Source organism: Sminthopsis crassicaudata, chromosome 5 (assembly GCF_048593235.1).
Source record: "Sminthopsis crassicaudata isolate SCR6 chromosome 5, ASM4859323v1, whole genome shotgun sequence".
In the NCBI taxonomy this organism is placed as follows: Eukaryota; Metazoa; Chordata; class Mammalia; order Dasyuromorphia; family Dasyuridae; genus Sminthopsis; species Sminthopsis crassicaudata.
Genome location: NC_133621.1, coordinates 183621380 through 183633486, shown reverse-complemented (window position 1 = coordinate 183633486; position 12107 = coordinate 183621380). Strand labels below are relative to the sequence as shown.

At 31.8% G+C, this 12107-nt stretch overlaps 1 protein-coding gene across 2 annotated transcripts in view; it reads left to right on the top strand.

Annotated features, from left to right (window-relative positions):
• The window catches only part of PTPRO (protein tyrosine phosphatase receptor type O), a 210587-nt gene that overhangs the window by 77897 nt on the left and 120583 nt on the right, over positions 1-12107 (top strand). For both annotated transcript variants that reach the window (XM_074268963.1, XM_074268962.1), the window contains exon 2: positions 11596-11869. In XM_074268963.1, the coding sequence (XP_074125064.1) occupies positions 11596-11869 (274 nt within the window). The remainder of the gene's footprint in view (positions 1-11595; positions 11870-12107) is intronic.

Sequence of the window (12107 nt, the reverse complement as noted above, 5' to 3'; positions counted from 1 at the left end):
TCTAATAATTTTAAATGTTTAAATTTTAAATGATCCAATATAAATTTTAAGGAGATATATTTGATGAAATCTGTTATTTTAGAAACACACAAAAATATATACATAGAATTAAAATGAAGCACTCAAATTGAAAAAAAAGATTATTATACATTTGGAAAATTTTAAAAATTCAGTTCAACAAAATAGCAAATGAAAAGAAATAAAAATAATTTTGAGAACTGGGGTATATTCTAACAAAACTGAAAACATAAAAGAATAAAAATACAAAATATCCAAACTAGCAGAACAAATGAAAAGTTTAAATAATCTAATCTCAGAAAAGGAAATAGGAAACAGAAAGGAAAGAAAGAATTGATAAATAGAACTACTTACAAAGAAATCGTCAAATTGTGGGGGAGAGGGGAATTTCCATGTCACGGTTAATTCAAAGGAGTATTGATATATCAAGTTTTTAAATAAAAATTTTTATAGATAAAACCATAAAGCTATCCTTACTTGCTGATGATAGATTATATTTCAAAGATCTTCAGAGAATCTTACACTTAGAAAATCAGCAGAAGCAAATTAAGATATTAGCTTAGTAAAGTTACAGATTATAAAACAAACCCTCAAAAATCAACATATCTAGATATAATACAAAACATAAGAAACAGTAATTGGAACAAAGTTCTCATTCCAAGTAATTACAAAATGCATAAATTATCTGAGGATTGATATAACAAAGCACACAAAAGATTTATATAGATACAATTACAAAATACCCTTTAAGAAATGAGGAACAATGTGAATAGTTGGAAGAATATTCAGTGCCCATGTCTAGGATGTGCCAATATAATAAAAATGACAAGACTACCAAAATTAATTTACACTTTTAATACTCTGGCAATCAAATTCAAAGGAGATGCTTTATAGAACTTAATAAAATAATCACAAAATTTCACTTGGAAAAACCAAAAAATCTGGAAATGGAAAAAAAAAAACCACTAAAAATCTAGGGATAAAGAGATATTTGAATAGCACTTCCAAACCTCAAACCATATTATAAAACAAGGCACCAAAATCATTTACTCTTGGTTAAAAATAATTTTTTTCATTCATGTGTGACTCTATGATCCCATTTGGAGTTTTTGTGGCAGAGATCCTGGAATAGTTTGCCATTCTCTTCTCTGGATCACTTTAGAAGTGAGAAAACTGAGGCAAAAAAAAAAAAAAAAAGAGTTAAGTGCCTTTTCCAGGATCTGACAACTAATAAATCAGATTGAACTAAGGAATTCTCATCAATATGAGTTTTCCTAACTTCAGGTCTATCTACTAGCTATCCCAGTTTATAAAAAGAGAGAAATTTCAACTCCCCTTTTGCAAAAGGTCTTTTCTACATCCTCCCTTTATTTTCTTAACCCCAACTTCTAGTGCTTTTCCTAAAATTACCTTCCATTTGCACTTTATATATAATTTTTATCCAAAATTATTTGCCTTATCTCCTATATCAAAATATGAGCTTCTTGAAGACAGGGACTATGTTTTTACTATTCTTTGTGTCTTTAGCACACTGACTGACTCAGTCAGACTAACTCTTTTGTTTGTTTGTTTGCTTTTCCCAGAAAATTCCTTTTAATTCCTATTATTCTCCTCACCAGTTCAAGTCATTCTCTAGTTTTTCATCTAGCATAAGGGAAAGGTGAAGCAGTGGTAAAGGAACTCATAAATATTCTTCTCAAGAGCATAAATTGAAAAGACCAAAATGCATTCATTATATTCAGTGTTTGTATAGTACCTGAGAACCTTTCTACCCATAATTGTAGAAATCTAGACAGGAAATACATACAAATTATATTTGGAAACAGATATAGCTAACTGTTGTCTCACTTCTCCCTCACTTGACAAAATCACTTGGCTTCTTAAATCAGCATGCTTTGAAACACTCTCAATCTTAAAATTATGGCATAAGGTCAGCCTAGCACCATGGGGAATTTTTCTATGAAAGGCACTATGGTGAAGTAGGAAAAAGTACCAGAAAGAAGTAACACTTATGTGCAGCTGCTAATGTAGACACTTAGTAGTTGTCTGATCCTCATTTAACCACTCTGAGATTTACTTTCTTGATATGATAATGCCTCTTTTGCAATATCACACAATTGTGAAGGTTAGGTAAAATAATGTATGAAAACATTTTGAGTCCCTAAAATGCTATCTAAGTATACATTTATTCATTACTGTTTAATCAACATTTTATCAACACAAAACAACTTCTTCCAGCTCTGGGCTCATTCAAGTCAAATTTGGGAGGTGACCCAAAAGGTCACTCTTTTTACTCATTATTGTACTTACCTATAAATCTATTTCTAAATATAAGTTGTTTGTATCCCTTGTCTAGATTTTTACACTTATGAGTAAATGGATTCTCAGGTACTATACAAACACTGAATATAATGAGTGCATTTGTTGAGTGTAGAACAGGCTTCATTTCATAAAAAGAAAATGCTGAAAATAAAAGGAAATCATATGATTCCATAAAGAAATGTAGAAAGAAAAGTGAAAGGAAAAGGGGAAAGGAAAAATATTTATAGGGTATCTATGTACTAAGTTCTGTGCCAAGTGCTTCATAAATACAATAATGGTAATAGTAATAGCTAATATTTATAGAACTCTTACTAAGGGACAAACACTGTGCTAAGCTGCTTTACAAATAATGAAAATAATAATAATAGCTAACATTTTTTAGAGCACTTACTATGTGCCAAGCACAGAGCTAAGCGCTTTATAATTATCATTTCATTTGATTCTCACAACAAATCTGGCAGGGATGTATTATCATTATCCCCATTTTACGGTGAAAAACACTGAGGCAAACATAAGTTTTAAAAAAAAACAAGGACTTGTTTAAAGTCACACAGTGAAATAAGTGTCTGATGGTGAATTTGAACTAAGCTATTTCTTACTCCATGCTTTGTACTCTATCCCATGTAAATTTACCTTTAGTGAAAGGATAAACAATATAGTGACAAAAAGTAACCAATACAATTCTCCTTCCTAGAGCGTGTAGTTTACTTTTCCTCAAATACTTGTGTGACGTCTTCTTTTTAGCATTTAATAGTCTTACCTATAAAAGAAAGCATATGTTTTAGGTTAGGGATTCTTAATTTTTTTTTTAATTTCAGAGAACCTTTTTCAGTCTGATAAATCCTGTGGAACCCTTCTTAAAATACTGTTTTTAAATACAAAAAGTAAAAACGGATTACAAAGGAAATCAATTATAATGAAATAAAATTATTAAAATATTTTGAAAGCAAATTTTGATGCCAGAATAAGGACCTTTGGTCTAGATAGATTGAATCCCTTTATTCTACATATATTCCTAACATTTTCCTGTATTCCATCACCCTGCAAAAGGCAATACAAATCTGAGGGTGTCTCTTTGAAGCTAGAGTAGTACCTAGGCTCTGGGAAGGAGTGTGGGATTCATTTGAAAGGAAAGGGGAATTATATGAACTGTTTGTGGCTTCTGTAAGTCTTTTATATGTTTCCAAAATTTTCTGTCAGATATGATGTAGTTTTATAACCCAAATATATTGTTATGTTGAGTACTTACATTGGAACAAGGAATCCTTTTACCTACATATATGGTGACCTATGGGGATTTCCCAAAGGCAATTCCTGGGGGGGGGGACGACAAAGAAATAAGATTTTTGGAGCCACTTCTAAGTTTGAACCCATTCCATATCAACTTTGTGTAATGCTTTAAAAACAAACAAACTAACTAACCAAAACTTTCGTATATGTGATCTCACTTTAAAAAAAAAGTATATCTGATTAATTTTCTTCCTTTTTCTTTCTATCTCAACTGTTCTTAAATGAGCTAAGTTCTTTTATTGACTTTTAGTCCTACTTTTTTGAATTGCATTACAGCTTATTAAGTGGAGACATTTGGACTAAAATGTAAAGCATGAGTGATTTCAAAACTATGTGTGTCAATTCTCAGAAGGATAGATTGCCTTTAATTACTGAGATTTTAAACTAATGACTAGAGGTAGAAAGAAGAGATTTAATGCTTTCTATAATGAATTTTATTTTTTTAACATTTTCCCCTTTGGAATTTATTTTGCAAAAATCTGATATTCTTTCTCTTAAAGTGATAAATGCATTTTTATTTGTTTAATATTTTAATAATCATTAGAAATATAACATAAAAATATTCTAATGGGAAAGTACCAGTTAATACAAACTGCTATGTTCTGTCAAAGAAAATTAATGATATTTCCTTAATGTCATACACCAATTCACGACTTAAACAAATGTCCATCCTTCAGAAAGAATGGAATCTTTTCACTTGATGAAGCAAAATACATAATGTCTATTTACAGCTGTTCTGGAAGACAACAACGTCTTTGAGTTTCAATTATAAAACATAAATATCATATTGTTATTCCTGCTATCTTTTATACAAAAACAGCATGAGGACAGTGATCTATTTTGTACTATGAGATGATGGAAATTATAATTAAGCCAAACTATAGCATGGGAAAATATTTATTAGAACTATTTAATATAGTACTGCTTTGCCTTCTTGTATTAGGTTAGAACATTCTATTTAGCGTATTGAGAAGACAATATTTGTGTCTGTGTCACAGAAAGGATTCAAGACTTAGACTAATACAACTAGATTTCTAGTTTTGTCTCTGTTAATCCTTTAGATATTGAAAAAATATATTTCCTTATTAAAAATTACCTTTTTGTGAGGCTAGGAGAATAGTAAAGAGGAAAAGACTTTGGTTAGGAAAAGCAGAGGAAAAGAAGAGAGATCGGGAGTTATATTATCATCTGGCCAAGCATTGAGGAAAATGCCCTGTGATTTTTTTTAATCCCTTATTGTGTTTTGAGGGCTTTTGAAAAGTAAGAATAATTGAATTGAACCCATAAAGGGGAATAGGAGTTAAGTTTTATTCATAAAGAAAGAACAGTCTATGATCTTTGGGATGCATTTTCCTTGAACTTGGGGTAATGTGACTTGTTCCATTTGAAAAAAGTGGACACCAGGAAAATTTCTCTGAACAAGGGTCTTGTTTACCAATTTTAGAGGAAGGAGTATTTGAGTGTTTTGGAATCCAAGTCAAAGGATAGGGAAACCGGGGCAGAAGTTCAAAGGGAGGATATATTATCTTCAAGAGAGACAGCTGGTAAGGAAAAAAGTTAAGGAGCTAGACTCCATGAATCAGAATAAAGGATTTATCCCACAATACTCCATCGCTTCCTTCTTAAATGAATATTTCTGGAAGGAGGGAACCTAGAAAATCTTTAAAAAAAAAAAAAAAGAAAGAAGGAAGGGAATCCTGGGAAAGATCTGTAATCATGCTAACACAGGCTATTTAAAAGATTGACTATACATTTTGCCTTCCAGTAGTCCCCTCCCCCAATTTTTCCTTTTGTCCTTCTGCCTTACTCTTCTTAGATATATTCTTTTTCTTCATCTTGGTCTGTAGTAGTTTCATTCCTCCCTACATTCCTAATCTATCACTCTTCTGGCAGTTTTTCTTTTCTTCACAATATCTTCACCTTAAGTTAAGCAGTACAGTTTTACATTGTCCTTTTCTTTCAAATCCTTTGCCTCCTAATCCTACGGTTGATCTATATTTGCCAATCTTGCCATCACTATCTACTTTCTCTCCTGTTGATGAGAAATGATCCTGAAAACAATCATAGAATTGTAATGACTGAATAAATAACAAGTGCACATAATCTAATATCCATTGGGTCCTCTCAGCTGCACACTAATCGTTTTATTCTTCCTTTTGCTCACACAACCCTTTCTTGGAGTTCCTGTCTTTTTCTATTGGCTCAACAATATCACTATGCAGAAGATTTCTCTGTGATTGTTTCAAACTTTTTCTTATCTCTTCAAGACAGCTACATCATTCTTGCCTTCCTTCCACTCAGCAGAATACTTCTAACTCTCCTGTGAAAGCAGGGCATCCCTTTTAGTTCCCACTTTTCTCCAATTATCCAACTCAAGTTCCTTCACCAGTTCCCTTACTCACTCCTCTTTTATTCAATGTCTGAAGATGTGTCTTTTCTCCCTACTCTTCTATCTGTATATTTTGTCCACTTTGTCCAATTATACAATTCAAGTTTCTTTACTAGCCTATTTATTCACTCCTCTTTTGTTCCAATATCTGAAGAAGATGTGTCCTTTCTCTCTACTCCTCTCTCTTAACCTTGGTCCCATCCTTTCTCATGTCCTCCTAAGGCTTAATCTTTCCTTTATTCTTTCTCACTCTAATCAACAATATTTATTTATCCAATGACTCATATTATGTTGTCTGCAAACACATCCAGATATATTTCTCCCTTTCTTAAAAAAAATATATTACTAGATGCAGCAAAATTCTTAAGTTATTGCCTAAAACCATTTATACTACTTTCCAATTTCTGATTTCCCATTCACTTCTCAAGCTTCCTTACTCCCAAACAAAATTACTTGCTCCGAGGTTACCAAGATTTCTTCATTGCTTATTCCGATGGTTTCTTCTAAGTCTTTAATTTTCTGGAACTCTGAAAGAGTGTACTTGAGTCTCAGACAGCAGGGTGCTTGTAGTTAAGTACCTACTCCAAGTGAGATGGTGGTTCTCTAAGCACATACTTGATGTAATGCAATGATGTGGTCAATCTAGTTGGTATACTTAGGGTAATGTGATGATGTGATGTTCTACAGCTGCACATCCCAGTGCTATATGGTGAGGTAGTCATGCTGGGGTATTTTAAGGGAGTCCAGAGACAGAGTGCTTTCATGACTACAGCGATCTCAGCCACAGAGAAGACTTCAGGCTCTAGACTCCAGAGGCCAGACTCCATCTTTGACCAGACACATGGCTGTCCTCCCTCCTCACTTCACTCCTCCACTAAGCCCACCAGAGAGCTAACCCAGACATTACATTATTCCAATCTCATAGTTTTCTAAATTAGGAATTTCTTGAATCTACCCTTTATCACCCCTCCTCTCATCATTTGCTTATCAATTATTTTCTAACTGAATTAATTTTCTATTTTTAACCACTTCAAATAGTTTTTATGATTATTACTTAAAATTTAATGTCTGAAAGTACATTTTCCCTTCATTCTTAACTTTTTTTTTCATTGTGTTTCTTTAAATTTCAAATTTTTCTTCTTCAAATTGAATTTCACGAGTATTTTGCTTAATTCTGTGAATACTCCATGGAAGTTTAATTGGTACAGAATTAAATCTATAAGTTAATTTAAATGGAATCCTCATTTTGATTATATTGGGGGAAGGTTAATCAATAGCAATGAATATCCTTCCAATTATTTCACTCAATCTTTATTTCTTTAAAGAATCTTTTATGTATATCTTATTACAATGACTGCTAGAGACTGCATTTTGTGATTATTCTGAATGAAATTTCTGTTCTGTATTTTATTATCAAAGTATAGAAATTCTGGCAATTTTGTGAATTTCTTTTTTGTTCCACTATTTTATCAACAATAGGATAAAAATAAATCTCTCAAAGTTGTCAATATTTGTACATAGCAATAACGAAACCCAGAAAGAAAATAGAGAAATCCTATTCAGAATAGTTATAAAATACATTAAATATTTCTATTTTAAAAAACAATTTATATGGCATAAGAATTCTGTTCTGTACATGTCTGATAGACTTCAGTACCAAGTCTGACTATTTCAACAGCTTTCTTCATGTGAATTAAATTGGTGAATTAGTCAAATCCTCTTTCTGAGATTGACTTATTTAAACTATTTTCCATTTGCCTAATTTTGGAATTTTATATTTTCACAAAACTTCATCCATTTAAGCTTTTAATATTGTTGACATTCAATCTGATATGCTTATTGATTATTTATTAATTATTATTAATATGATTATTAAGAAAAAATTCCTCTTAATTTGTTTTGCATTTTTCCTTCTCATTTTTCAGTTTTGCAATATATTTTTTCTCTTTTTTAGTGTCTTCTTCTGAGATTATCTCCAATTTATCCTATATATCTATATATCCTCTTTCTGTATCTCCCTACTCCTCTATCTGTATCTTTTGTCCACTTTGTCCAATTATATGTTTCAATTTTCTAATTTGTTTCATTTCTCCAATTTAATTTTCAGAACTGTGGAAACCAAATAAATCAGTTTCTTTCATTATTGTAAAGTAGAAAGTATCCTGAATTTGGAAACAGAGAATCTTGCCATTAATCCCAACCCTGTTGCTTTCTAGCTATGTGACATTGGGCATAGGATTTAAAATCTTTAGCTTCAGGTTCTTTTTCTTTAAAATAATTAAGTAAAACTAATTTACCTTCTTCCTACTCTAATTTCTGATTCTTTCATGTTTTCTTTATTTTTTGGTATTATTAATTTTCTGCTTGTATATTTTTAATATATTATAATTCACAATTCAGTATTCTTTACTTTCTCTTTTGCTAATATACATCTTAAATTGTAATTTTTCTCCTAGGACTGTTTTAGCTGCATACTGTAGAGTATGATATGCTATATCTCCAGCATTATTATCTTTAATGATGTAATACAGTTTTGATGTTTTTGTCTTTGACCTAAACATATACATATGCATATGTTTGTGAATGTGTGTATGTAAATCTCCTTTTTAAGATTTTTCTTTTTATCATATTTTCTTAAGTATAACTTTAGTTATATTATTAAATTAAAAATTATGTCACTAAAATTTCTGTATTTTCATGAATTTTTATATCCTAGTAAAAAAATCAATGCATATAAAAATCCTATGAAAGTCTTTAGACTAATATTCTCATTCATTGTTCTCCATAGGCCTTAAACCAATTTTCCTGATGTAGTGCTGGAGAAACTGAAGCAAGATAGAGATTAAAGAGTTATAATATTTTATTTGAAAGGGAGAGATTTACTGCAACCAAATGGATCCATGATTTCCATAATTTGGTCCCAGGGCTGAATGAGACTATCATCTCTAAGAATCCGGCAAACAATCTGAGTTCTCAATAACATATATATATATATATATATATATATATATATATATATATATATATATATATATATATATATACACATACACACACACACACACACACACACACACGGCTCATATACAAGGGGTAGATAGAGGCAAGGGTGGTGTCAGAGTGCTAAGAGCAGGAATAGGACTCTGACAAGGTGAGGGGAGACCCTAGACATTCTGGGATTGGGAAAAGCATTCAGATAAGTTTGGAAGAGCTGGGGTCATGATGTCTAAGATAGAAGGTCTTTTATCCTTATCTGGATCATCATGATTAGGAGGGAGGGGTAGTTGAGCAGAACAATTAGAAACCAAAGCAGAACAATTCAGGGAAACCTAGGCATGACAATTAGGGAAACTAAGTCAGGACAATTAGGGAGAATGAGTCAGGACAATGAAAGAGAACTGTGGCACAACACTGACATTCTGCTCAAACCTACAATGTTCTCATTGCTTATCTTTCTGTTAGTTTTCTCAAGCTCTTAATGGAGGAATACTAAAATCATCTACAGTTAGTATATCACACAAATCTTTTTTGCATTTCAATTAGCTTTTCCTTTAAACATTTGACTGCTATGCTATTCAAGGATTATATGTTTAATAATAGACATTATTTAATATTCTAAGGTACACTTGTTTTGTAAAGATCTGAAGGTTCTTGTATTTGGGTTTTTTTTTTTTTTTTTTTTTTTTTTTTTTTTACTATTATTTGTTCTAACAGACCAGTATTTTTATTTTGGGGTTTTTCTTGGCCCTTTCAACCCTTAGAACAGGGTAAAATGCTTTATTAAGATTTTGGCTATTTTTAAAAGTTGTTTTCCTTTTCTTTCCCTCCTTTTTCTTCCCCTTTTCCTTCCTTCCTTTTCCTCCTTTTCTTCCTTTCACTGTTTCCTTTCCTTCCCTTCTTCTTCCCTATCCCTTTCTTTTCCTATGACTTTATCCAGTATAGGGAATTTCTAAGAAACACACTTTTCTAGCAATATAGATTGCGAACCATTGTGCAACTTATATTCTTAGGGAATTTTCTAGGCCAATGAGAAGTGAAACTATTTATCCATAGTCATATAGTCAATATACCTCACAAGTGATACTTGATACTAGGGCTTCCAATATCAGCTTTATAGTCTCTATTATATTATGTTGCCTGCCTTTTTAAGCAATACATTCTAGAATTTCTCTGGCAGGGAGAAATCATGATTGAGACATTCTTAACTGTTATTTATTCTTCTCTATCAATATTTAAGGGTACTAATATAAAAATAAAATAAAAGCCCTGGTCTCAAGGAAGTTAGTCTAAAGGAGAAAGACAGTACACAAAAGGAAGCTAAAAAGGAGAGGGGAAAGACAGGGAATATACTGAGGAGCAAGATGAAGTTCAAAGTAAAGGAAATTAAGAGATCACTGGCCTGAGTGATCTTCTTAAAATATGTTCTGTATTTTCCATTAAGATACAGAGGAAGAAAGAAGTTCCTCTTTTCCCCCAAACACATACAGACTTCCTTTGCCTGTTCCTTCCCCCCCCTGGGCATTTAAAAACACACATACAAAAAAACCAGGTCAGTTTGGTCCAAGCTTTTGCCCCTTAAAAGTGGGCTTCAGAAATCTTGGGCTTTCAGCAGGTTTAGAAATCCTTCTTCTACCTCAGTCACATACAGAGTCCCTCTGGATAGGCAGAAGAACTGCATTTTAAACCTGTTCCTGCTATTTTTCTAACTGTATGATATTAAGTTCTATGATCCCTGTGCCTCAGTTTCCTCATTTGTAAAATAGAAATTACAATATATGTCTTGCCTATGATAATGATCAAATAAAATTCTATATTAAAAAGTGCTTTATAAGTTAAAAACTTCTTTATACATGTAAGGTATTATTATTGTTAAGTACCTGTCGGCATAGTAACTCATCTGAAGCAATTTTATGCTTAATGGCTTAATCATTCTTCCATCCAGGTTTCCTGACTATTCTAGGAAGTAGCTCATAAGCAATATTTAGGTGCAATCAGTCATGATTTTACCCTTCAGTATATCATTAAAAGTCATTATCCACATGATTTAACTTACCTTAAATCTTTATCTCAAGAGTTGTGTCAAAATCTTTGATCTTTTTCTCAATTTCTGTCTCTCCTTCAGCCTCTTAACTTTGAAACATTGGACTATCCTAATATCCACCTATTACTTCAATGTACTAATTCCATTTATGGCCTTGGAGTACCCTAATGTCTACTGAATATCTCCCTTTACCAAAATGAAATAACAAACTCTTTCATGATAATAGTAATTCTCTCATTCAGTAAAACCAATTATGATTATGATGTGTCAGTGGAGAGAGAGTTTAAGGTCATGAAGGAACAAAGAAGTATAAAACCTAAAAAAGATCCTGAGTCATTGGTGTTGAGTTCAGCTACTTCAGTGTTCATATATTTCTTTTTAATTATAAGTATTCAATTAGTTTTAAAAATCATAACCCAGTTGTGAAAATTAATTTCTGTTATTTTCAGCTATTAGATTCATATTCTTTACATAAATCTGGATGATAGTGTGAATTTTATCTCTGTTTCTTTTTTTTTTCTTTCTATCTCAACAGAATTCTACACCTTTCCATGTTACTGTCCAAGATGATAACAGTATTGTTGTCTCCCTGGAAGCATCAGATGTCGTGAGTTCATCATCTGTATATGTTGTGAAAATAACTGGTGAATCTAAGAATTATTTCTTCCAGTTTGAGGAATTTAACAGTACACTGCCTGCTCCTGTGGTCTTCAATGCCAGTTATCATGGTCTTTATTATATAATCACTTTGGTGGTAGTGAACGCAAATGTTGTGATCAAACCAGCCAGATCAATCACTGTGTTAACAAGTAAGTACTGTCTTCAGTTTCATCTCCAAGTACCTTCTTTGGATACATATTCATATAGGCTCATATCAAAAAATAGTTACTTGAACTGGAAAGGCAATACCTAGATTTTAGACCTAATTATGCAACAGAGTTCTTATTTGATGGTAAATGTCAGTTTTTACTTTTTAAAGATGAAGATGATAGATCAAATGGTTTCCAAAGGTCTTTCAAGCTCCAATATGATCTATGGTTAAAATAT